Below are 27,375 nucleotides of genomic sequence, written 5' to 3' on the forward strand. Positions count from 1 at the left end.
TTGGCTAACTGGCTTTATCCAGAGGGAAAATGAGCTTTTTACATCTTTACAGCTAGAGATAGTTTTGCACCTTGAAGCATGGTGCCCTTGGAACTTAGATTCCTGTCTTCCCATAGAACTGAAAGATATGGGCTCGCTTTTCCTTGATGATTGCATTTCAAAGAGATGGCCCTGATTTATTAGATCGGAAAGGATACAAAGCAATATCAGCTAATGGGAAAGATGGGCGGGGCAGAGTCAGGATTGGCTGATTCCCAGAAAGAAAGCAGGTGTTTAGCATAAACCACATTGTGTCAACAGTTCAGACTCAACTAACCACCTTGGCAGTTAAAAGGTGAGAATGCTCTCCAAACCCAACTTCCCACATACCAGCCAAGGGCAAGCCTTGTAAGCAGGGCTTTCCAAGGACGGCGGCCTTGGGGCTGCTGCACTGACTCTTCTCTGCCCACTGAGTCACCACGGAAGTGAGCAAGATGTGTGCGGGTCTTAACATTCTTGTTGCTGTTCAGTAGCTCAGTCGTGTCTGACTCTTTGTGACCCCATGGATTGCAGCACGCCAGGCTTCCCTGTCCTTCACCATCTCCCAGAACTTGCTCAAACTCATGTCCATCGAGTCAGTGATGACATCCAACCACTGCATCCTCTTATCATCCCCATCTCCTCCTGCCTTCAATCCTTCCCAGCATCCAGGTCTTTTCTAATGAGCCAGCTCTTTGCATCAGGTGGCCAAAGTATTGGAGCTTCAGCTTCAACATTAGTCCTTTCAATGAATATTCAGGATTGATTTCCTTTAAGATTAACTGGTTTGGTCTCCTTGCAGTCCAAGGGATTCTCAAGAATCTTTTCAACACCACAGCTCAAAAGCATCAATTCTTTGGCACTCAGCTTTCTTTATAGTCCAACTCTCACGTCCATACATGACTACTGGAAAAACCATAGCTTTGATTAGACGGACCTTTGTCGGCAAACTAATGCCTCTGCTTTTTAATATGCTGTCTAGGTTGGTCATAGCTTTTCTTCCAAGGAGCAAGTGTCTTTTAATTTCATGGCTGCAGTCACCATCTGCACTGATTTTGGAGCCCAAGAAAATAAAGTCTGTCACTGTTTCCATTGTTTCCTCATCTATTTGCCATGAAGTGATGGACCTGGATGCCATGATCTTAATTTTTTGAATGTTGAGTTTTAAGCCAGCTTTTTTACTCTCCTCTTTCACCTTCAGCAAGAGGCTCTTTAACTCCTCTTTGCTTTCTGCCATACAACAAAGGGATTTAGTTATATTAATACAAATACATATATACACATATATATTCTTTTTTTAATATTCCTTTCCACTATGGTTTATTATAGAATATTGAATATAGTTCTCTCTGCTATACAGTAGACCTTATTGTTTATCCATCCTGTGCATAATATTTTGCGTTTGTTAATCTGAACGCCAATCCACCCCTCCCCCACCCCACCCCCACCCCCTTAGCAATGAGTCTGTTCTCTGAGTCTGTGAATCTGTTTCCGTGTCATAGATAAGTTCATGTGTGTCATATTTTATTTTACTTTTATATTTTTTTAGTTTCAGCATTTTATTATACTTGTTTTTAATTAATTTTTATTGGAGTATAGGTGATTTACAACGTTGTGTTAGTTGTGTCATACTTTGGATTCCGCATGCATGATAATACTTTTATTTTGAGGAGGATTAGTTACTATTCACTCTGAAGAAAAATTAGAGGTTGATGTCATGGTCCTTTAATTCTCTGCAAATAATTTATTCCCTAGGACCTTCTTGCTATAAAATAGGGAAAGGTTTCTGAAATACAGAGAGTATAAAACTGATTTGCACAAAGAAGTTTGACCTTTGAAAACTTGGAATCATATTACTATGCCAAGACCTGCTTGATGCATATTGCAGGCATACAGGAAAGTCTGACAAACTCAAGGCTACCGTTATTTCCAGGAGTCCCCCCAAACGGACAGCCATCCTACACATGTTTATCAACACCCCTTCTCCCTTTCCCCAGAAAGGTGAATCTAGTTACAGAAACAAACACCCTCTGTTTTACATGACTAGAACAACATGAAATTTCAACATGAAAGAACAGAAGTTAGTTACTTAAGTCTAATTTTGAATGCACGCATACAAAATATAAGCACACTCTTGATGATTTCCGTTCTATGGTGCTTAAATATATAAAGCACCTCTACGTATTTTATCTATAGCCACCCCCATAGCCACTCTGGTGTTGATTTCATCATCATTTTGCAGTTGCTAAGAAAAGTGTCCAGAAGTTCAAGTGTCTTGTATTGGGGTCTTCCAGGGAAAAGAATCAGAAGACAGAACTTAGACCCCAAGGCTTCCCTTCTCAATCTATTCTTTTCAGCAAAACTGGGATGACGCAGAGGGATGGGATGGGGGGGAGGTGGGAGGGGGGATCAGGATGGGGAACACATGTACATCCATGGCTGATTCATGTCAATGTATGGCAAAAACCACTACAATATTGTAAAGTAATTAGCCTCCAACTAATAAAAATAAATGAAAAAAAAATCAACATCTCGCTTGGGACAGGTTGGATATTTGCATCGTACCATGAGTCAAAAATTGGAATTGACCTGATAATGCTGAGTCTGTCCACTCACACATCTATCCTGTGGGAACACACACACCCTGTGTATATCCCATGTGTACCTAGAGTGAATTTGAATACTTCTCCTTTTTAATAGGGTAATTCAGCACAGATAGCTTTTACTGGTATCTACCATGTCCTATCCAGGGCTGGCTAGAGAGAGGGTCAGGACCTGTGAGTTTTTCCCAGCATGTTATTTTGATCCAGATATTTAGGTTTTGAATTACCTGGTCTCCCCATTCCCTGACCCCACCCTAGACTGTAATAAAGGATGAACTGTAAACATCAACGCCTGCTCTTGCCCGCCTGGCTCTGAGGAGAGGACCAGGAAGCATTTCTAGCTGAGCCTTTCTAAAGAAAGGTTTAATAACTCAGCCATAAATACTTGTCATCGGCAGAAACGTAGCCGGGAGGGCTGCAGTCCTGGAGTAAATTATTCATTTATATCTCTCACTGACGTGCTTTAAATTGTTTTAACTGTATTTATCTTTTCTGATGGGTGGGAAAATAATGGCTTTATGGTTCGTGACACTTTTGTCCTCCCATGAATCAACATAGCATGGGGATGAAAGTTGAAAAAAAAATCAGCCAAAAAGAGGCTGCCTGAGACGAGACAGTAATTCTTCTTTCTTTAAGAGAGGGGCTTGAGGGCTGACATTACTCAAGCTAGGATCTAGTAGCAGAATTTAGGAAAAAGTGAGCATTAGGAACTATTGACTGACTCCCTAAAGCTTCCACCACCGTTTTCCCTTTTGTTTCTGGTTTTAGTCACATAGGGCCCAGCAAGTTGTGTGGTTACACTAGCCCCGTCCAAGTATGGTTCACATCAATGCAGCCGAGGAGTGGGAGGCACAGAAGAGGTAAAAGGTCAGATTACCTATGGGCTGCCCTGGCAGGCCAGTGGTTAAGACTCCATACTTCCAATACAAGGGGGCACAGGTTTAATCCCTGCTTGGGGAACTAAGATCTCACATGCTGCACTGCCTGGCCAAAAAATTTTTTAAAAAGAAAGAAATTTTTTTAAAAAGTAGGATTGGTTTTAGGCTGAGATATCTGGATGGTCATGCCTCTGGAGTGTGATTGAATCTCTACCACACTCTCATGCTTTTTGTTTTTACCCACCATTTCATCTCTAATGCCAAGTACACACCGTGCCTTAAAGTACTACGTGTTAAAAAATGAGTAAGATGGATCTGAGTCCAACAGTTACTAGAAGAGGTTAAAAAGAGCCAACATACTTCATATGAAAGAATGTGAAGAATCTGAAATTTGGATTTTGGGTTTTATAAATGAACAGTGTGAAACAAATCACCATATTTTTCAGTGGTTTTTACTTAATTATCGTAATGTAGAGCTTAACAAAGAAAGCCATTATGATTCTTAAGGGTGCTGAGTACAGTTCTGCAGAGAAACTCTCTACGTCCTGCACTTTAAGTATAGCCATTAAAAACCGGCAGAGTATTCTGTTTTAAGCAGGCAGACCTCTAAGTTTTTCTACTTTTTTTCTTCTGATTATTATCATTTAGTACATTTGTAAAATAGCAAAAAGCCCAAAGAAATAATTACTTTTAATTCTATTCCCTGAAGCTCGTCACTTTAAAATTTTGGCATACTGTTGCCTGGCAGGCTTTTTTTCTCATAAGTTCTATCCTCGATTGAGATATCTTAGCATGCGCATTTGTGAATTCTGGCTTTGAAATGTTACTTAACTTTCTACCTAGAGTCAACAGTTTTCCATTTCATTGAAATTCTTTACACTCATCATTCTAACGTCCAGGCCCTGATTCTCAAAGAGGTGGCCCCAAGCCAGCATCACACAGGACCTGCAAATTCTGGGGCCTTCCCAGACCTGTGTGCTCAGTTGCTTGGTCCTGTCCGACTCTTTGTGACCCCATGGACAGTAGCCCACCAGGCTCTTCTGCTGCCAGGTTCTTCTCTCCATGGAATTCTCCAGGCAAGAATACTGTAGTGGGCTGCCTTTTCCTTCTCCAGGGGATCTTCCCGACCCAGGGATTGAACTGTAGTCGCCTGTGTCTCCTGCACTGACAGGAGGATTCTTTACCACTCGCACCAGCTGGGAAGCCCTCCTTGGCCTATTGAGCCAAAAACTCCGAGGGGACCGCTCAGCCATCTGCAGTTTAACAAGACCCCTAGTAAGGCTAGTTACACTTGAGACCCTCCGCTGTGTAGTCTTGTTTTAGTCTGCTTTCGGAAAATTAGGATTTTTATTTTTTATTTTTGCTGTTATAAATGTTTCACAAAACTCTATGTTCACATTTCTGAACATTTCTGTAGAGAAAAAATTAATCAGATGTGCAAGCAGCTCATGAAAGGATCGATGTACAGAGAATGCTTTCTTCCTAGAGGCTGATTGCAGTAGATTTCGCTCCCTAAATTGAACTTGAGGTCTCAATCTTGCCACTGGCTTCCTTTCATGCAAATTAAGTGCTCTGGTTAATAAGTTATCCATATCCTTCCTATTGTCTTACTTAGTTTTCTCTTAATAGCAAGGGTATGTTAAAGATGCTAACTGATTTTTTTGTTTTTGTATGTTGTTTGTGATGACTGACCTCCAGATACTTTTGATTTTGACCCAATTGATCCTATGTATTTGCTTATTTGTATAAACTGGAAAGTCATTTCTCATTTCAGCAATTAAATAATACTCACATTTTTCTCATGTTTACAACATTTAGATCTCTGTAGTCCACCCAGATTGGTTTTCTTTCTTTCCTTTTTTTTTTTTTTTAACTGTAATTAAGATCTAAATAATATTTCAAGAAGTAGGTAAATTATTTTACCAGAGTACTGTCAATGAATTTTTTGATCATAACTTTCATTTTTTTCTTTCACAATTGTTCATTTGACTTAACCTTAGCATCTACTATATTCAAATTATGTCAGCATAGCAATTGTGGTCCTTTTATAAGCCTGTGTTATAATGCAGAATAACTTCAGATATTTTGTTTACTTTTAAAAATGTGCCAAGAACCGAAAAATGTTAATTTCTTATTTGATTGGGAGAAAATTCCCTTGTTCCTTTTGCAGTGGTGATTCAATGTATTTTTGTTGTGAATAAATTTCACTTTCCTTCTCCCCATCATATCTGAACAAAGCCCCATCTTAGATGCTACATACGAGGTCTTTAAAGTGTTCATTTATTTTTCTACCTTTATTCACCTTATAGGTTAAACAAATTTAAAAATAAAAATAATGTTTATTATGTGGTTTAGTCTCTCTTTGCAGTAAACCTTACCAAAGAATGAGTGGAGTATACTTTGAGCTCTTATCATGAAAAAAAATCTCAGCTAAATAGTGAGTCAGGAAGGAAGAAATCATCTGAATGAGAGATTGGGAAGACTGCTGTGAAAAGCATGGTTTTCAGGTTGCCATGGGATTCCAGACAGCCTGGGAATCAGGAAATTAAAGCTCAGTTTCAAGAGGACAGGCAGTTGTGCTGGTCTCTGCCATAGCTGCCCCTTTTCTGCAGGAGGGGGGCCTGGAAAATTCACCATGTAAAGAGAGATGGCCTAAAGACAGCACCTCGGTTTCCATTCAGTCCCGCTTCTGTCAACAACACATTCTGATGTCTTCTGAAAGGAGCTCTGTGCGTGGCGGTGGGTTAGGAGGTGGGTTAGGAGGTGGCTGTGGGCAGGAGGACATCTGAAAGATGAGATGGTCTCTGATCTCACGGGATCTCGGTCCAGAGGGGAGCAAATATTGCTCATTTGAATATGCCTCATTAGACTCTTATCCCAACTCTGTGATGTAATTAGGACTGTTGGCATCACTTGACAGTTGGAGGAAGCCTGGCAGAGAAGGTTAGGAATTTGCTGGAGGTCAAATAGCTAAATAGTGAAAGAATCAGTGTGAAAATTTCAGATTTTCCCAGGATCGCTGGTCTGTCCAGTTAATACCTGAGTTGGAAAAGTAACATACTTTTCTTGATTATTTTTATCCTACTGTCATGAACTAGACAGTATTTCTTTTGTTGTTGTTGTTGAATGTCTTATGTGTTTCATGCTCTTATAATTACTGAATGATTTTAAAAAATAGATAACACAGAGATTACATCTTTCTCCTCAAATAGAGAACAGATACTTTAATGATTAGAGATTTGTATTCTGTGTCTGTGATCTCTAAGCCTTGTTAATTCTTTTTTTTTTCTTTAAAAATTTTTTTTTCTATTCTTTTTTTATTTCTATTTTTATTTCTTTTTTCTATTTTAATTTCTTTTTTATTTTTAAAAATAAAAAAATATTTTTATTCGTTGGAGGCTAATTACTTTACAGTATTGCAGTGGTTTTTGCCATACATTGACATGAATCAGCCATGGATTTACATGTGTTCCCCATCCCAATCCCCCCTCCTGCCTCCCTCTCCATCCCATCCCTCTGGGCCTTCCCAGCGCACCAGCCCTGAGCACTTGTCTCATGCATCCAACCTGGGCTGGTGATCTGTTTCACCCTTGATAGTATACTTGTTTCAATGCTATTCTCTCAGAACATCCCACCCTCGCCTTCTCCCATAGAGTCTATCTTCTATATTTTGTCCTACCGCCTTTCAAAGACAATGGGCTGCTTTTCTGGGCGCCTGATGACCTCAGCTAGCGATCAGAAGTTGTTTTGTGAAGTTTGCTCTGCGTTCAGTTATTCTTTTGATGAATTTGTAGGAGAGAAAGTGGTCTCCCCATCCTACTCCTCCGCCATCTTGGCTCCTCCCTCTCCCATAGAGTCTAAAAGTCTGTTCTGTACATCTGTCTAGACAATATTTCTTAAGCAAAATTCCACTTACAGATATCAAAGTTACATACTGTTGTGACGTACTTATTATTATCAGAACTAAGGAGTAATCTTCATTTTTTAAAAAAGTTTTTTTTTTAATGTGAACCATTTATAAAGTCTTTATTGAATCTGTTACAATATTGCTTCTGTTTTATATCTTGGGTTTTTGGCTGTAAAGCATGTGGAATCTTAGTTCACTGACTAGGCATTAAACCCATATCCCTTGTAGTGGAAGGCAAAGTCTTAATCATTAGATCACCAGGGAAGTCCCAGCAGTAATCTTCATTTATATACTAGTTTCATAGTTTTTTTTTCCTACTAAAGATTTTGTGTTTCTGATTGGGAGTTCATTAGAATGAAGTGCTACCTACCGTGAAAAAATGCTTTCTATTCTTATTCTCCTTAAGGCGTCAAACCCACTATTAGATCAAGGAAGTAAGGAAAATCTGTGAGGAGTCAGAGATATTTAGGAGACTCTGAAAGAAGTCTTTTCCCCCTACTCATCCTATGTTTTTTAAATTGGATTCTTTGTTTTATATACATTGTTATCCTATGATGATTAACATACCCTTTTAAAATTTTCCCAACTTCCTCTCTATTCTAGCTTTAGCTGAATTCCTAATTCCTCCTATAATTTATTTTTTTTTCCTCCTAGGTGAAACCAAGACCCCACACATCCTCTTTGTGTCTGGTGGGGCAGGTTTGCTGTTGCTGTCGGTTATCCTAATTATCACCGTCACTGTCATTACTTATAAGAGGTGAGTACTGCAGCTCCTTCTGAGTAATTCTGATGCTGGAGTTTCTCTATTAATGGCCCAGTAGCTGGCCGAGCTGTCTTAGGACTCATGTACTGAGGCCATGTCCTTTGAATGCTGTCCTTAAAGGTAAAGGAGGAACAGGGGCTGTGGGGTGTTAGAGGAGAAGGCTAGAGCAGTTCGTCTCAGAATGAGGAGTGTGCCGTGCGCCCCCTCATCCACGGGTTCAACTGCCTGTCTGCAGCTGTATCTATCTTCTTCCTCCTGCAAACCAGGTGAGGGGGCAGGTGTGTGTGTGTGACAGAGGGGTCGGGGAGGGGTGGGTTCTGAGGACAAGACCAGGGCTGAATTCTCATTACATGTGTGCTCAGTCATGTCCAACTCTTTGCTACCCCAGGGACGGTAGCCCGCCAGGTTCCTCTGTCCATGGGATTCTCCAGGCAAGAACACTGGAGCAGGTTGCCGTTTCCTCCTTTGGGGATCTTCCTGACCCAGGGATCTATCCTGCATCTCTTGTGTCTCCAGCATTGGCAGGCAGGTTCTTTATCACTGCACCACCTGGGAACCCCCAACACCTTCATTTATTCATTCATCAAATATTTATTCTGATCACAGTGAATGATATGTAATGGCATGCACATTCTAATAAGCAAACAATATGATTTTAAATGGTTATATAATGTCTGAAACAAGCGATAGAGGGGCCTTTATTACAGATTATTGAGAAGAAAGGAGTTGGGAGGGGCTACCCTAGAGAGAGCAGGGGGCCACCTGGCCTCTTCTAAAGTCTCCTACCTTTTGTTGTCTGTGACACACTTGGGAGTTTTCTAAGATGTTCTTGGTTGACCCTTCCCTCCTAGCTGCCCCACATTCATCGACTCACCAGTCTAGGTATTTGTTGCAATCTTATTTGTAGTCACATTGGGTTGGAATCATTCCTTATGACTCATGATCCTAACGAATGTGTTAATTTATTTATTAAGTTATTTTTAATTGGATAATGACTTTACCATGTTGTGCTGGTTTCTGCCGTGAAACAACCTGAATCAGTTCCTCGTGTGTGTATTCAGTTCAGTTCAGTTGCTCAGTTGTGTCTGACTCTTTGCAACTCCATGGACTGCAGAATGCCCTCCCTGTCCATCACCAGTTCTCGGAGCTTGCTCAAACTCATGTCCATTGAGTTGGTGATGCCATCCAACCATCTCATCCTCTGTCGTCCCCTTCTCCTCCTGCCTTCAATATTTCCCAGGATCGGGGTCTTTCCCAATGAGTCAGCTCTTCACATCAGGTGGCCAAAGTATTGGAGCTTCAGCCTCAGCCATCAGTCCTTCCAATGAACACTCAGGACTGATCTCCTTTAGGATGGACTGGTTGGATCTCCTTGCAGTCCAAGGGACTCTCAAGAGCCTTCTCCAACACCACAGTTCAAAAGCATCAATTCTTTGGCACTCAGCTTTCTTTGTAGTCCAACTCTCACATCCATACATGACTACTGGAAAAACCATAGCTTTGATCAGACAGACCTTTGTTGGCAAAGTAATGTCTCTGCTTATTGATAAGCTGTCTAGGTTGGTCATAACTTTTCTTCCAAGGAGCACGTGTCTTTTAATTTCATGGCTGCAGTCACCATCTGCACTGATTTTGGAGCCCAAAAAAATAAAGTCTGTCACTGTTTCCGTTGTTTCCCCATCTATTTGCCATGAAGTGATAGGACCAGATGCCATGATCTTAGTTTTCTGAATGTTGAGCTTTAAGCCAACTTTTTCACTCTCCTCTTTCACTTTCATCAAGAGGCTCTTTAGTTCCTCTTTGCTTTCTGCCATAAGGGTGATGTCATCTGCATATTAGGTTATTGATATTTCTCCTGGCAATCTTGATTCCAGCTTGTGCTTCATCCAGCCCAGTGTTTCTCATGATGTACTCTGCATATAAGTTAAATAAGCAGGGTGACAATATAGTCTTGACATACCCTTTTCCTGATTTGGAACCAGTCTGTTGTTCCATGTCCAGTTCTAACTGTTGCTTCTTGACTGGCATACAGATTTCTCAGGAGGTGTGTCAGGTGGTCTGGTATTCCCATCACTGGAAGAATTTTCCATAGTTTGTTGTGATTCACACAGTCAAAGGCTTTGGCATAGTCAGTAAAGTAGTAGATGTTTTTCTGGAACTCTCTTGCTTTTTCAATGGTGATCCAGTGGATGTTGTCAGTGTATGTATATCCCCTCTCTTTCAGCTTCCCTCCCACTCCCCATCCCACCCCTTGTGTTAAAGTCTTAGGGAAAGAAGGAACCAAACTTTTGGTGTCCGCTTTTTGAAAGTCTGACACATTAGCCATTTATTATATGTTTGTTGAGTGAATGACTACATCCATCTCCACTCCTCTCCCCCAGTAATATTAATGTACACACACACACACACACACACACACACACTCATGTGTGCTTATTGATAGGCTCTCCTGTAGGTTTCTCCATCTTGTTGCCACATCCCCAGCCTCCAGCTCTCCAAAGGCGACCCTCACTGCTCACCTGCCTTCTGAGATCCCTCCAACTTGTTCGCCTATTCCCAGGTGTCTCTCTCCTTCTAACTCATCTGATGTTTCCTGGTTCCTCTTCTAAAAGGTAGACTGGCCACCTTGTCTCCCTGTTTAAAGCCTGTTTACTGTGTTTCCACTGCCACCACAATAAAGCTAAACTCATTAACCTGTGTCACAGGTGCCCTTTGCTCAGCCTGATTAATCTAACCTCAGTCTAATATTCAGGGGCTTCCCTGGTGGCTCAGATGGTAAAGCGTCTGCCTACAACACGGGAGACCAGGGTTCGATCCCTGGGTCGGGAAGATCCCCTGGAAGAGGAAATGGCAACCCACTCTAGTATTCTTGCCTGGAAAGTCCCATGGATGGAGGAGCCTGGTAGCCTACAGTCCTTGGGGCCACAAAGAGTTGGACACGCCTGAGCGACTTCACTTTCTTTCAATCTAATATTCATTTGTATTTTCTACTTTACTTACTCTCCTGATATTGACCAGTTGTATTAAAATACAACTTTTATTCTGTGAACACACCCAACTCTTCCCCTCTGTGAGGCCACCGAAATGCTGGTTCCCCCAGGTTTAGCCTCAGTCCTGCGGATGTCCTCGGTGTGGGGAGCGTGTCCCCTCTGGGGCTGCCCTGCATTTTCTGCCTCCTGCAAGCGGGCGTGAGGTCACCATCCAGAGTCCCATAGCTTCTCACCCTCCGCGCCTCGCAGCCTGCTTTCTAGTTTAACCATTTCCTCCTCGCTTGTCTTCCCTGCTATTCATAATGGCAGGGGTTGTGTTTTATTCATGTCTTCGTGCTTGATGGCCTTTAGTGCTAATCTTTCCAAACAGTGGATGGTCCACAAGCATGTGTCTAATTAAGTTGAAACATGAAACCGTCGATGTCCCTTTCTCTGCATCGCAGGCTGCCCTCCAGTCGATCCCTGGTCAGACATGAGCAAATCGAGGTGAGGAACCCAGGTCGTTAGCGGCAGTGAGGGTTTCTCCCCTGCTCCACCTTGGTTGATAAAAAATGCGCCGAGGGCCGACGTGACAGCCGGAGCGTGTGGGAGCACGGGGAGCACAGTGGAGAGAGCCTGAGCGACAGGCGGGTCTCGGGAGGGTCACAGGTGTCAGACAAGATGGATTTTGAGTCATGAGAATGCATCACTTTTACATGAATAGCTAAATGGAACAGTAGAATGTATTGTTCTACTTGGTTAAATGTGATAAAAAGAAGATTAGTGGACCTGAATGCACGATCATGGCCAAAACCACCAAGCAAAAATCAGGTGCTCTTTTCTACCCTGTCACTAGTATCGGTTTGTGGTTGTTGCTTAGAATAGAAACGTCTTGAAAAATGACCCCAGGGCCTGAACCTTCTGAACTCTGTTTTAGCTAACATTTAAAATAATCCTGCCGCTTCAGCTTCAGATGCGCTGACATGGAGAGAAGCCAAAATACATCACAGCATGCCTGGAGGAAACGGAATCCTTCCTTCATGCCAGGCACATGCCCAGAAGCCCCTGGGCACCAGCACCCTTTCCTTCTCCAGGGGATCTTCCTGACACAGGGACCGAACCCACGTCTCCTGGATTGGCAGGCAGATCTTTACTGCTGAGCCGCCAGGAAAGCCCATACAGTGCTCCACGTCAGCTATATCTCAATAAAACTGGAAGAAAAAAATCATGTTCTGTTTTCTTTCGTCACATTGTATACACTAAGGCTTATGTTAAACTATATTTCTTTACATGTGTATACACACACACACACATATATATACATTTATATATATTTGGACCTACTTGGAAAGTTAACTCTATATTATGATATAACAGGCCTTGTGAATGATAATTTAACAATGAATCAAAGGTCATAGATCTGCATATATTTCCTCACTTGTGAAAAGAGTTTGATCACTGAGTCAGGAAGAGCCCCTGGAGAAGGACTTGGCAACCCACTGCAGTATTCTTGCCTGGAGAATCCCATGGACAGAGGAGCCTGGCGGGCTATGGTCCATAAGGTTGCAAGAAGTGGAACACAGCTGAAGGGACTCAGCAAGCAAAGCAATACAGATGGTTTAGTGAAAGGCCTGAAGGCGTCCGTAAAGCTTAGTTCTTTTGTCATTGTCATCCAGGAAGTTACACTGTGGGCCTTTAAAAGGAACTTTTAATTGTGGGAAATGTCTGAGATTATTTGGAGAAGGTTGTCAGTCATATATGTAATAACCCACTCCGCAGCATTCTTTAGTAAACTCCCTGAGATTAATTACTAAGCTACACTACTGGATATCCATTTAGTTGCCTTTGCCATTTGTGAGCACAATGGAGGATGTAGGAAAAATGGAAAAATTTAGGTCAATGGAATTTTGAGTGACTCCATATAAAGCAGCCATGAACAACTTCAGCATAATCAGCAAGGGCATGTGGGTCGGGGTGCAGGTGAGGTATAGAGCGTTTGAAATCATGAGAGGGCTGGGACTTCCCTGGGGGTCCAGTGGTTAAGACTTCACCTTCCAATGCATGGGGTACAGGTTCGGTCCCTGGTCGGGGAGCTGAGACCCACATGCCTTGTGGCAAAAAAACAAAACTTAAAACAGAAGCGATATTGTAACACATTCATTAAGGACTTTAAAAATGGTCTACATCAAAAAAATCTTTGGAAAAAAAAGAAGAAATACTGCTAACGCTGACATGTCATTCTTAATTTCTCCTTTGTACTTGTGTTCCCAGAAGGAGAAGGCAACAGCAAAGAGGCCCATTTAAAGATTTCTGGATCACACAGAATAGGGTAAGTGTTCTCAGCATTGTCACTCCCCCCCGCCCCCAACTCTTTCGTGCATCCTAAGTGTCTTGTCAGGTCAGTCTATTTTGCAGCTTGCAGGCTTCTTTTTTATTCTCAATAACCTAACCACACAGTCGCCTGTTGTTCAAGTCTCAGCTATTTGATGAAGCAGTTCTTTTCTGAACTAGTCTCCTATGATTAATACCCTTGGACACTGTTTTACATCCATATAAGTAAAGGAGCAATTACACTTAAAATAATAGTCAACATTGCACATTCAGCCGCCGCCATCAAAGGCCTGTGACGACAAAATTCCCACAAAGTGTGTGACTAGAAACAAGAGAATCCTGTTCTCTCACGGTTCTGGAGGGTTGAAACCTAAAATGAAGGTCTCCGCAGGATCGGGTCCCTTTTGTCATGAGCCCGTGCCCTGTGCTTCTCTCTGGGCTCCCGTGGGTGTCAGGGATCCGCAGCTTGTCGACACATTGCTCAAATCTCTTCCTCTGTCTTCACACGGTGTTCTTCCGCGTGCTCACGTGAATGTCTGTGTCTCGTCTCCGTTTCTTTTAAGGGCAACAGTCACATTGAACTAAGGGCCCATGGTTCTTTAGTATGACCTCATCTTAACCAGTGACAACTGAAGCAACCCTATTTCCACATAAAGTCACATTAATGAAGGTCTAGGAAGTACGTACATTTGGGGGAGGTGCTATCTGACCCGGTGCAGTGCATGATAATATTTCTGTGTCATGAGGTTTTTGTGAGGGTTAAATTAAATTAAACTAATGCATAGCAAGCACATAGAAGGATGCAATACAGGATATTCATTACTGTGATGATGTTTGGATTAATTGATTGATTAATTGGTGTCCAGATTATGAAGCTAGAGACCCTTCTGCTGGGCGGCAGGACTCGGGTTAACTGTGACATTGTTCCCGTCTTTCTACCTGCGCCTGCCCCTTCATGTTTAATTGGAAGAGGAGGAAATTTCCTTCTGGGTTTGCAGATAAGATGTATGCTTATTTTTCATGCTCACTCATTGTCTCCACTGTAGGTCAAATATTCCCTCTAACGCACATTATTCTGTTTACAAAATCTTACAATAAAACATTTCCCCGAGTGTTATCTAAAATTACATCCATTGCTCTTCAATTAAATTATTTGCACTTGAATGCTACATGGCGAAAACATCCAGTGCTAAAAAGCTTCTGACAATCCAGTGTGTGCGCTTCAGACTTCTTAATAATCTCTCAGTTTAGCTTTCTTCTTCTATTAAGGAGTTACTCTTTGCAAAACAAGTTTTTGTCTTCCTCAATAACTCATGGTTTGCTTCTGGGCACCAAATGCAAAGCCTGGAGAAGTCTGGCTGTGTTCTGTCACATACAGTTTTTGGGTCTCTTCTCTGTCCTTAGCTGTTGTCCACTCAAGACAATCCAAAGGCACATTTATTGCTATGAATTCCAGGGGAGGAAAGGCGCTTTGCAACTTCCTCCCCTAGATATTCAACGCTTCCAGGCTTTTGCAGGCTTTTTGATATTTTGAGGGGCGATTAGAAAGTTAGATAGTCAGCTGGTCTGTCAAAGATAAAGTAGTTAGACTTCCTTGATTCTTTGGGGGCTCTTTTAAAAAAGACAAATTGAGTAGATAGCAATAGCACTTGAGCTTTCCTTTTACTTTCTCCATGCAAACACCAACACCACTCTAAATTTTCAAGCTGCTCACTACTCACCAGAAGGCCTCTCTCTCCCCCTCCCCCTGTTCCCCCACTTCTGTCCCCTGCTCTCTCTCCCCGCTCTCACTCACGCATCTGTATCTTCTGTCACAACATACATACATGTGGTCAAAGTGACTTGATTAGCTAGAGAAGATTAATGATTGTAAAACATCATCTTGAAAGTGAATGTCCTCTTGCTTTTGTGATTTTTAAGTTGTGTTCAGTCGCTTATTCCTAAGCCAGGACATGGTGTACTTTAAAAACATTTCTTTAGTAATTCATCGATTCAACAAAAATTAATGGTTATCCACTATGGGAAAATACTATACTAGACCTTCCATATAAAAATGCGAATTATTGTTCTCTTTGAAATAGGGTAACATCAGGAAAGAGAATTTTACTTCTAAAGAGGTAATTTATATCCCTCTATATCAAATGATAATCAAGACTAGTCTCTGTTGTATGTCAGAGTCGTGAGATCAAGAATGATTTCTCACAGAAAGTCCGTGCAATGAAGAGAATGTTTTATGAAATTAATTGTAATAGAAATTTGACCTATATTATGGTTGAATTGAGGGGAAATTTGTTTTGAGTGTCTTAAGTGCTGAAATGCAGTGAATTATTAACATCCTCTGTGTTTATCTTTCTAGGCAGCCAACAACTATAGGAATACCTTCCCTGCCAATCCACCGTCAGATGGTGCAGGAGAGGACATTTATGTCAACCACCCAACCTTCTCTCGTGTACCCAGGGCTAGAGTCTAAGCCCATCATAGGAGAATGTAGATGATAACTATTATGTACATGGATCGTCGTACAATTTCTTCCCACTATTTAATGTCTACCTTGGATATTGATTGATCAAATTTATTTCATTTGACAAGAAAAATACTGCCTAACCATGGAGAGCATTCTTAACAGATATGTTTTAGAAAACCTGACTCTAATTAGCTTATACATTAAAGGAAACATTGAATCATATAATGGGACAATCCAGGGAAGATCAAGCTTCAAGGAAGGGTTATTTGCCAGGGCTTAAAGATTATGTCCAGAATTAAGAATGGACAAAAGACAGTTTCTGGATCCCCTTTCACAGCATTGGATCTACTTCCCTTGATGTTAGCCTCACTCTCCTTCAGGCTTTCCGCTTGTGTTTCCAAGATGACTGCCGACAACTCTCAGCAAGTCATAATCCTTGCTTCTGCCTGGTAGAGAGCAAGCACATTCGATGACTTGTCCATCGTTAAGCAGTCATCATGGCCAGAAAGGAAATCAACCCTGAATATTCATTGGAAGGACTGATGCTGAAGCTGAAGCTCCGGTACTTTGGGCACCTGATGGGAAGAGCTGACTCACTGGAAAAGACCCTGATGCTGGGAAAGATTGAGGGCAAAAGGCAAGGAGGGCAACAGAGGTTAAGATGGTTAGATACTATCACTGACCCAGCAGACATGAATTTGAGCAAGCTCCAGGAGACAGTTGAGGACAGAGGAGCCTAGCGTGCTGTAGTCCGTGGGGTCACAAAGAGTCGGACATGACTTCTTGACTGAACAACCATAGCAGCGGCATGGCCACAAAGGATGACCGGGCTGAGTCAGTTTAGGGCTCGCCTCTAGAGCTGTGCTGTAGTGGCCCCAAGTCCATTCCTGGGAAGGAGAGGGGAGGAGGCTGAGGAGGGTGTAAGGAAGGAGGAAACGGGATCAAAGAGCAGGAAGGTACAGAGAAACTCCTTTTGCTTCAAAATTTTGACCAGGTACACAGTTTGGCCTCATGATATGACTCACAGAGCAATTAGACCATGCCTGTCATTGTCCAAATTCTAGAAGGAAGCAACAATGAAAAGTATTTGTGAAACTCAGTAACGGTCATGGTCACCTTGAAACCATAGTGATTTGGTAATGACCAAATACAGTGGTCATTCCTATCTCATGTCCTCATTTCTCATCTTTAAAAGACCCTCATTTCTAAAAGATTCATCTCAAAGATTCATTTAGGTTTCAAAGTTGGAGACTTGGCATGATAATCTGAAATGAACCCAAAGCAAATTCTCACATTGTCTAGACAGATTCTTAAGCTGTAATTTACAGTTTTAGCAAGACAGTGGATATGTTGTGGTTTTATCTTTAAATACCATGCACACCAAATAGTGCAATTATTCTGTGAATTATGGAAACTGTGAGTGCCCCTAACTGTTTCAGAAGGGAAAGAATGAAAATGACCACTCCCACTTGTACTATGTATGTGCAATGGGAGTTAGCTGTCGTTTTTGTTTGCTTATAGATACTTATATCTGGATTCAAGAAGTGTTTCCACGTTTGTAACAACGTGGGCAGGCAGTTTTACAAGAAAACCATCTACTGTTTTGTTAACTAGATCAGATCTATGAAAGTGTCTGACTCTTATCTGTTTGCATGGTGAAGCAAACTTGGCATCCTTTAAAAGATAAATGACTTCTTCTTCCTAAAAGTTAATCAAAATATTACTTTCTGGGAGATTCTGATAACCAATCCTCAATGACTGAATGACATAGGTGAAAAGTAAAAAATTTCTACCATGGCAACATGATTTCAGGGAGGATTTTTATGTAATCCACTTAATGTGTGGTTTATGGAAAGCACAATATTTGAAATTTGTCTCTTTTTCCATGGATGTTTTAAACTTTTTAAAAAACGTCTCTCAAAACAGTTATGAGAATTATTTACACTGTCCCTTCTTTTCTAAATTCTTCATCTCCAGGGTCCAGAATTTTTAGGGACTTGGAACCTTCTTAAGTCCTGCTGAAATTTCTCCAACCTCCTCTGTAGATCCTGCTACACTGTCAGCTCTAATGCCATTGAAACTCTGTTCATTCATTTTCTTTGGACATCTTTACTTAACAAAGCACTTTCATTGTAGTCTCTTTAATATTATACCTAACTTGCTAGAATTGTCAACTGTACCTAATATATTAGGGTTGACAATTATGCCTACTGTATATGTATACAATATATGGTATCCATAGTAGGTATATGATATATATAGTATGTGTGTATATATATGTACACACACTAGCGCACACACACATATATATATATATTTCCCTAACCTATTGTACCTCTATTCCAGTTGTTACTAAGGAAACAGGTCCACAGCATGAAAGGTCAGAATTGAATTAAATTATGTGTTAAATCTTTTCTGCAAGGTGCTATTTAGGAAACAAATGCTTCCTAAGGTTCTTTTTTCCATACATAATTTTTATTGGTACTATGTTAAATAAAATCTGTGTTTTCTTTGAATGCCATTTTTTTAGTATCTGCATTAAAGTAATCAATTACAGGGAGTTGCTGTGTGGTGACAGGTAGGTAAGTTTGTTAAATGCCATCATAGAGTACACAGTTTTGTCAGGGGAAGAAGACATCTTATTAGCCTACAATGATTAGGTATTGATTATATTATCATCAGAGAGATCTTGAACATTATTTAAAAGCCTTTATGCACACTGGGAAAATAGAATAGGAATTTCATTAACTTGAAATCATGCTTATAAATGGGAGGCAGGTGGATGAGGTTATAATTTGTAGCTAGTAAATATTCATACTTATAGAATTTTTAAGTAATTAAGTTTATTACTAAAATATACATATAATTTAAAATATATTATCCATTTATGCAGAATGAAATAAAAATAACTTTTATTGTAAACAACCAAATTATGTTTGTTTATCTAAAACTGTATTAAATAAAAAGTCCAGCTGCATTGCAGTAATTTTCTAATTTGGTAGAGTCCACATTGAGATTAGAAGTCACTGTAATCAAAGTGCTTCTCCTTGATTTTTAATAATATGCTGTGTTTTGTACCACGTGTATGAATTTCAGCAAGATTGAAGGTATTGTAGAATATAGATGCTTATAAAGTATGGGTGGAGGTGCTAAATTGCGAGTACAAAGTTAAGCTTTTTTCCACAATAATGATAAGAAAATGTCTTTGAAAAAATATAAAACAATATAAACACATTTTACCATTGTTTTATTATCATTAGTTAAGTCATCGTTAGAATGTCTAGAAAGTATTGACCTTCACATTTAGGCTTTTTGCAAAAATTAGTATACTTTTCCACTGATCTGTCACTGGATTATTCTAAATCGAGTCTCTAAGCTCTTATGCATTTTTCTTTTGCTAGTCATCCAATAGGTGGAACTGTACCTTCTAGAATTAACTGTAATGCTTTCTAAAATTATTTTTTACAAATCTTCAAGGTTGGTTTACGTATTTTACTGTCCCAGGTTTAAAGCACTAACTATGTTGTAAGAAAAGATCTGATTTGTGGGTATGGGTAATAAATGTCTAAAATAATCCCCATTTATTGTCTGTTTTCCCTGCTGGAATGATGTTATGTAGTCACGCTCTTTAAAACATTTTTTTTTCCAGTTTTATGTGTAATCTTAGACTCAGGTTTTGTAGGACATGCAAATGTTTACCTTGATATACTATATTCTGTTGTTTGAATGAATAAAATGTAGAGTTCCACTATCATTAGTTTCACTTATCAGAGAATATTAGGGGAAAATTCCTGATAATATTAACATGAAGGTTAAATGCAGAAAAAAAATCAAATGAGTGACACTTTGTAGCTTCTATCTCAACGCCTCATTTAATGTGTTTAGTAAGCGCATATAGTTCAAAGAGTTGCAGTGTGCTGTACAAAGGTCATTCTGACAAAAAAAAAAACAAACCCAAACAAAAAACCTGTCCTTCCGGTTTTACGTCTGTTGAGACAAAAGATTTCACTTCTGATGATTTTATTTTCTGCTTTTAGAGGGGTTTGTTTGGCTGCCCCCGGTGTTGGTTGCATCCTGCGGGGTCTTAGTTCCCTGACCAGGGACTGAACCCAGACGCCCTGCACCGGGGGCATGGAGTCATCGCCACTGGGCCACCAGGGAAGCCCCTCTGCTTTTCTGAGTCATGTACATGTAGCACTACCAGATGCTTTTCCATTTTAGACAGTCTTTGTTGATTTCGATATCGTCTTTTCTGCAAACTCACCACACACACACACACACCTTTGTCATATATCCATCCTTCCAAAATATTTACATTAAAGTTTTGATTATTTCAATTTTTGGTGTTTATTTTTTAATGATCTTGCCAATGCTCTTCTTGGTTGAATACCATGGTAAAAATGATTGTTCATTCTCTCCAGAGTTAATATCTTTTTTTCTGTCTATCATTAACAATTGTCTCTTTTCCTAGTTTACTGTTTTGGTATTTACTATAACTTTACCTCAGATTCTTCACCAGTGGTCTAAAGGCTCTCTCCAGATCCTCTGAGACACAGTGGATATTTAGACAATCTCACCTTCCTAGACCAGAACCTTGACCTGGGCTGATAAGCAGTGGTTATAAGCACAAGCTATGACTGCATAACTGTCATCCCGACGTCTCTCTCCACCCAGAAAAATAGTGGAGAGAGGACCATGCAAGCTGGTATTGATTCTAAAAAATTTCCCAGTATAAAAGGATACGAGGTGGCAGATTACAGAGTCTTAATCAGTGCCCAGAACATGGCACGATAAGAAGCCTGTTATGTTTGGGTTTGTGTCTGTAAAAGTTGAGGGTGTTGGTTTTAAGCATTAGAAGCAGATGCTGACTGTGTTATAGGAAAAAAAAAAAAAAAAACAACCCACAAAAACCAGTTAATTTATGTGAGTGAAAAGGGTGACTCATAGCAGTTCCAGGATGTTGATGGAATTAGTTTGGAAAACGGAAAATAAGTGACAACTCCAGGGGTCCGCAAGCAGGAAACCACTTTGAGCTTTGATAACTTTCTTTACTCACTCTTCAAAATTTGATCTCAACTGATTCTGTATTTTTTTGCAAATTCAGTCTTAAGATGATCTCCTTCTTATTAATCATTTATTCATAACAGCATTTACTCCAGATATTCAAAAATGCTTATAGTGAATAAGACCCTTATCCTTTAAGGGCTTCCCTGCTAGCTCAGTTGGTATAGAATCTGCCTCCAAGGCAGGAGACCCCAGTTCGATTCCTGGGTCTGGAAGATCTGCTGGAGAAGGGTTAGGCTACACACTCCAGTATTCTTGGGCTTCCATTGTGGTTCAGCTGGTAAAGAATCTGCCTGCAATGCTGGAGACCTGGGTTTGATCCCTGGGTTGGCAGGATCCCCTGGAGAAGGGAAAGGCTACCTATTCTAATATTCTGGCCTACAGAATTCCATGGACTGTATTTTTTAATGAATAAGACCATTACCCTTTAATCTCATGACTGCATAAGACTGAACTCTCCAATTTACTCTCAATATTATTAAAATTTCTTGCTACAGTTTTTGATGTGGCTTCAGTTGAGCTAATTTATCTCACTTTTAAATTTTATCATTTCTAATGAAGATCTTCAGAAGCAAATTTGAATTTTTTTAGTTCACATGGTAAAAGGACAAAGAGATATAATGGCTCAGTAGTTTGCAGAGACATACAAACTTCTAGCCTTTTTATAATCTTGGATGTCTGTTTGATCATCATTTCAATGGCTAATGAATAGCAAGCTATTATAAATTTGGTTTATTGACAAAAATATCATTATATTCTTTTGCTGTGCACTGTCATTCTCAAAGCACTTTCTTATGTTATTCCATTTAATTTTTAAACAACTCTAAGATGTAGGCAAGATAAATATTATTATCCCAATTGACAATTGAGGCAAAAAAATCCGGAGACACTGTGTGCGCAATTGTGTTTCGTCAGTTGGTTTAACAGAGGAACTCTTACATCCCAGAATCTCCTTTTTTAATGTGGTTATGGGTTAGGATTGGCCAAAATAAAGCTTTCATGAGATGTGGGCCACTGGGTATTGCTCTCTGTAGGTCATTTTGGACAATGTTGATAAACAACTGGAGAAGGTCTAGCAAGTTCTAGCTTGTCTTTGCCCCCTCTATTGTATGTCTTATTTTTCTTATCTTTTCAAAGAATCAAATTTTGGTTCCATTGATTTTTTTTCTATTATTTTCAATTGCATTGATTTCTGCTCTGTTTTAAAAATTATTTTCTTTATTCTGCTTGCTTTAAGTTTGTTTTGTTCTTTTTTCTCTGGTTACCTAAGGTGTAAGCTTAAGTTATTGATTTTAGATTCTTCTTCCTTTTCAGTCTTGACGTGTGTGTGTGTGTGTGTGTGTGTGTGTGTGTGTGTGTGAGTTGCTCAGTCATGTCTGATTCTTTGCAACGCCATGGACCACAGCCCACCAGGCTCCCCATCTATTGGATTCTCCAGGCAAGAACACTGGAGTGACTTGCTATTCCATTCTCCATCAGTCTTGGCGTATAATGCTATAAATTTCACTGCATCCCCCAAATTCTGTGTGTTAGTCACTCAGTCCTGTCTGACACTTTGAGACCCCATGAACTGTACCCCGCTTGGCTCCATGCAATTCTCCAGGCAAGAACACTGGAGTGGGCAGCCATTCCCTTCTCCAGGGAATCTTATCGACCCAGAGATCGAACCTAGGTCCTCTACATTGCAGGCAGATTCTTTAACGGCTGAGCCACTCCAGTGAGCTGTAGTTTTATTTTTATCAAATTAAAACATTTTGGATTTCTCTTGAGGCTTCTTGGGTTATTCAAAAATGTGTTTTTAAAATCTCTCTATATTTTTGGATTTCTCTGCTATATTTCTCTTATGGAACTCTAATTTAATTTTATTGTAGCCTGAACACATTATTTGTATGATTTCTCTTCTTTTAGATTTATTAAGGTGTGTTTTATGGTCCAGAATATGGCCTACCATGGGGAATATTTCATGTGAGCTTGAGAAGAATGTACATTCTGCTGTTGGATGTAAAGTCCTATAAGTGATCAGTAGATCAAACTGACTGATAGTGCTGTTCGGGTCACCACACTCTTTCTGACTTTCTCCCCGTTTGATGGATCACATGCGGATAGAGGCAGGTTGCAGTCTCCAACCACAGCTATGGATTCGTCTATGTCACCTCCCATAGGCAAATTTATAAACCTCACACAGACATCTTATCAGCTTTTGCCTCATGGGTTTTGATATTTTGTTATTAGGAACATATTTTTTCGGGACTGTCAATTTTTTGTTGTTGGAGAATTGACAGCCTTATCACTCATGATGTGCTTTTTATCCCTGATAACACTCCTTTTCTGAAGTCTGCCTTGCCTGAAGTCTAATAGTTGCTCTGGCTTTCCTTTGAATAGTGGCAGCATGCCCTGAGCACCTCCAGCTGTGGACTGAACCATGGCAGACGCCCCCAGGAGCCCCCGCAGTGGCCTGGATGCTACGCTCTGGAAGTATCCTCACTGTCTGTCCACGCATGTGTGGACATGTCCCTCCTTGGCTGTGCTCATTCCTGCCCCGACTCGTCCTTTGGCCCAGAGCCTGGTCCCCGCAGCTGGCTGTGCCTTGGAGGTGAGACTTCAGGGCTCCGTGATTCTGACCAAGGGGTGGGCAGCCTTGGCATTGATGGGGGCTTGAAAGATGCATGAAAGATGGCACGAACCAGCTCCCATACTGACAAGTCTAGAATGAGGGCCTCCGGCAAATGGGGAGGGGGGCCTGGTGCTTCTCATCCAAGGGCTCTCATTCTCACCCCACCCCTCACCCCGCCCAGGAGCTCCTAGGATCAGGAGACATGGGGCTCCGTCTGGGATGAATGTTCCTGGCACTGACTTGGGCCTTTTCTGGGCCCCACTTCGCTGCCCTGACCCTCTGCACATCCCAGCTTGTTCTCAACCTGAGCGTCTACCTGTACCTGCCTTTTACTCCCCACCAATACACAACCGTGGTCCCAAAGTGCGCCCTCCTTCCCTTCCTGGGGGGCTTCACAAAGAAGCAAAAGGACGAAAATGTACTGAGCACTCCTAGGTGCTCCTCAGAGATTGCCCCTCCCACAGCGCTGTTGTCTGCAGTCAGCTGTGCTTACACCGGACCCCTGCTGGTGCTGGTAACTGGTGGGGAAGGGGGTTTCTCCCACCGTAAGAGTAAGTCTCCATCTTTCAGTCAGCCTGTGACCTTGTAAGGTTCACAGCTGTCTCCCCAGTGGACTCTCTTGCCCACTCCCCCAGGCCCTGGCTGCAGTTTCCAATCTATTTCCATGATGGCCTGGCACCTGCTGACTAGGTTATTATGATTATGATCTTTCTTTCCCTTCCTTAGGTGAGACGGGAAGACTGCAGGAGCTGGGAGTAGGCTTGAGAATTGGGCTCTGATTGTGTCCTTTCCTCTGGAGTGTTGTTGTTTAGTCTTTAAATCATGTCCGACCCTTTGCAACCCCATGGACTGCAGCATTCCAGGCTTCCCTGTCCTCGACTCTCTCCCAGAGTTTCCTCAAATTCATGTCCACTGAGGTGGTGATAACACCTAACCATCTCATCCTAAGTTGCCCTCTTCTCCCTCTGCCTTCAGTCTTTCCCAGCATCAGGGTCTTTTCTAATGAATCATCTCTTCGCATCAGGCGGTCAGAGTGTTGGAGCTTTGGCATCTTTCCTTCCAGGGAATATTCCTTTGGAGTGTAGGTCTTTGTCACAGAGAAGGCTCTCAGCGTATTTCACAGTTTGATCCTGTTCGTTCCTGGCTAGATCTGTGAGGGGGTCTTGGATCCTCTTGGTGAGAGTTTGGCGGCTTTCGGGTCCCTCTCAGACTGTGGTCCCCATGAGTTTCTCACATTCATAATAGTCCACAGCTGTATCCAGCAGTTCGTCCAGCTGAGTGTTAAGGTGTCCCTGTTAGTTTTCCCCCACAGCACTCTGTGTGAGGAGATGCTGCTTGCTGTAGGTCTCTGGATGTGTCTCTCTCTGCAGACTTTGGGGTGGAGGTTTGCCTTGGAACCTTAGTTTTCTGATAGGTTCAAGGATAGAGATTTTAGTTTGTTCAGCTTTTTCTTATTGTCGTCTTGGCCATTGCCAAGTGCTTTCTATGTTGGCATTAAAGCCAGAGTCCTTCCCCGAGTGCTTTTAATACGTGTTTCCTGCTGTCTTGGTTTCTGACCTGTTTTTTCGTCCTGATCTTGTGATGCTTCAGTAGAGTGGTCTGACACTAGACTCCCACGCCTCTGACTCTCTCTGTTCCATACTGATTTCTGGCTTCCTTTCATAAGCTACAGATCTAGCTGACAAAATATTTATGGTATATTAAAATTGAACACAAATAAAACATAGAATATAATTGGAAGGTTTGTGTGGATCATATGGTCATACTAAAGTTTCCCTGGCCATTCAGATCAACATCAGGCCTCCTAAATTTTCAGTCCAAAAAGAATCAAAAGGGGAGGGAGGTTCAAGAGGGATGGGACGTATGTATACCTATTGCTGCTTCATGTTGATGTATATGGCAGAAACCAACACAGTATTGTTAAGCAATTATCCTCCAATTAAAGATAAATTAAAAAGAAACTAAGGTAGTAAAGAGACATTCCATCTCAAGCCACAAGAAGACAGTAACGTGTCAAGTCTACCAGTCAGCAAAAACTAGGTCAGAGGCGCTGTCACTAACGCCCACCCAGAGAACACAGTCTGTCTGATGCACCAGACTTCATGATTTTTTTTTTTTGGATTCCACTAAAATGAATGAAATGTGAGTCAGGAAAGTGTTTCCCTGGTTACCTGTATTAAGTATTAATTTATTTTAAAGATTAGCTGCACAAACGGTAAATGAGAGTCAGAAGAATGCCTGGCTAAGAGGAAATGAGGCAGTCACAGCGTGATCAGGGTGTATCTGTGAACATTAGGTTTCTGTGGAAGAAACACACAATGGAAAGCGAGGCAAACAAAACAGAATGGCAACCTGAGAAAGTCCATACATCCGGAGTTTCCCAGTCCTAGTCAGTTATACGCTTTTATAAATGGGTGAAAGAGTGACTTTAACATGAACAATAGACCCAAGTCACAATTGCCTTATAGCTTCTTCACTCCATAGGGCCATAAACCAAAACACTGCAAAGATTTTCTCGATAGATCGTTGAACAGTTTCTTCTAAAACGTTACCCTCAAAAAAATAAAAAATAAAAAAAAATAAAACGTTACCTTCTTTCTCTTTACATGTTAAGGGGGCGGTACTGAAGTTGAACATTTCTACTAAGTTAGACTGAAAAACAGACAACCACTACTGCCCAAGCCCGGTTACCATCACTCCCCGGTCAGGGAACAATGTTAATAATGACCACCGGCGGTTCCTGTAAGAATCGCACGCGTTCAAGCGTCAAGAGACGGTGTCTAGACAGGAAATAAAAAAGACAAAGATGATGTCTTTTACTCAAGAGTCATCAGCAATGACCTGAATTATTTGAGAGCTCACAGTGTTCTGACTCATTCAAAATAATGCTCCCAACCCATAAGCCCAACTTAAACACTCAGTTAAATATAGCATATAAATGTTATTGCTTAAAATATCACACATCGTAATATAAAGTCTCTTTGGGGCTACAGTGCCTCCTGGATAAATATACATCTTACGTCTATATTGAAGAGCTGGGAAGGACAAATGTAGCACAAAGGATGGAACTTCTACATTTTGTTCACGTATGTAGTGAAAAGTTTGTACTATAGGCAATGTTGATTTTACCTGAGATATCAAATGTCACCCCAAGTAAGTCTAAGTTGTGCACAGTGTTAAAAGTAGCAGTGGACAAGTTTCCTGTATCATACCTAGTCCTACCACTTACTATTTCCAAATTTACGATGATTTATTTTAGTTACATTCCTTAGAACCCTCAATGGTCCATGCAATTTAAAATTTAGAATGCCGTCGCCTGTCAGTATTCAAGAAGAGGGACCAATGGTGAGGGCGGGGTCCCAGGGTGTCAGCATGGGAAGCTGAGCGGATCCTTTGTAGCATTGTTACTTTAGATTATATCCCTGACAGGTGGCTGTAGTTAGAGGGAGTGAAATGCATTATTTCTGGCTAATGGACCTAATGGGCTTCCCTGAAGACTCAGGAGTAAAGAATTCTCCTGGAATGCATGAGACGCAGGAGACAGCGGTTCCGTCCCTGGGCCGGAAAGATCTCCTGGAGGAGGACTTGGCAACCCACTCCAGTATTCTTGCCGGGAAAATCCCATGGATGGAGGAACCTGGCAGGCTATAGTCCATGGGGTTGCAAAGAGTCAGACATGACTGAAGCAACTGAAACCAATGACCCTAATATTTATGGTTTTGGATATCAAACTCTACTTAGGTCTCTGAAATAAAATCATATTT

The 27,375-nt window shown here is 41.1% G+C and overlaps 1 protein-coding gene across 4 annotated transcripts in view; it reads left to right on the plus strand.

Annotated features, from left to right (window-relative positions):
- Nucleotides 1-27,375, plus strand: part of CD226 (CD226 molecule) — a 102,052-nt gene that overhangs the window by 58,124 nt on the left and 16,553 nt on the right. For 2 of the 4 annotated variants that reach the window (XR_006265001.1, XR_006265002.1), the window contains exons 5-7: nt 8,061-8,163; nt 13,410-13,467; nt 15,826-16,588. Coding sequence is in view for 2 of the 4 variants with exons in the window: in XM_043444409.1 (XP_043300344.1) it covers nt 8,061-8,163; nt 12,106-12,298 (296 nt within the window). In the remaining 2 variants the exon portion in view is untranslated. Of the gene's footprint in view, nt 1-8,060; nt 8,164-12,105; nt 12,311-13,409; nt 13,468-15,825; nt 20,225-27,375 lie in introns of those variants that run through there. The other 2 variants (XM_043444410.1, XM_043444409.1) reach the window with 2 other exon arrangements.

Source organism: Cervus canadensis, chromosome 23 (genome assembly GCF_019320065.1).
Source record: "Cervus canadensis isolate Bull #8, Minnesota chromosome 23, ASM1932006v1, whole genome shotgun sequence".
Lineage (NCBI taxonomy): Eukaryota > Metazoa > Chordata > Mammalia > Artiodactyla > Cervidae > Cervus > Cervus canadensis.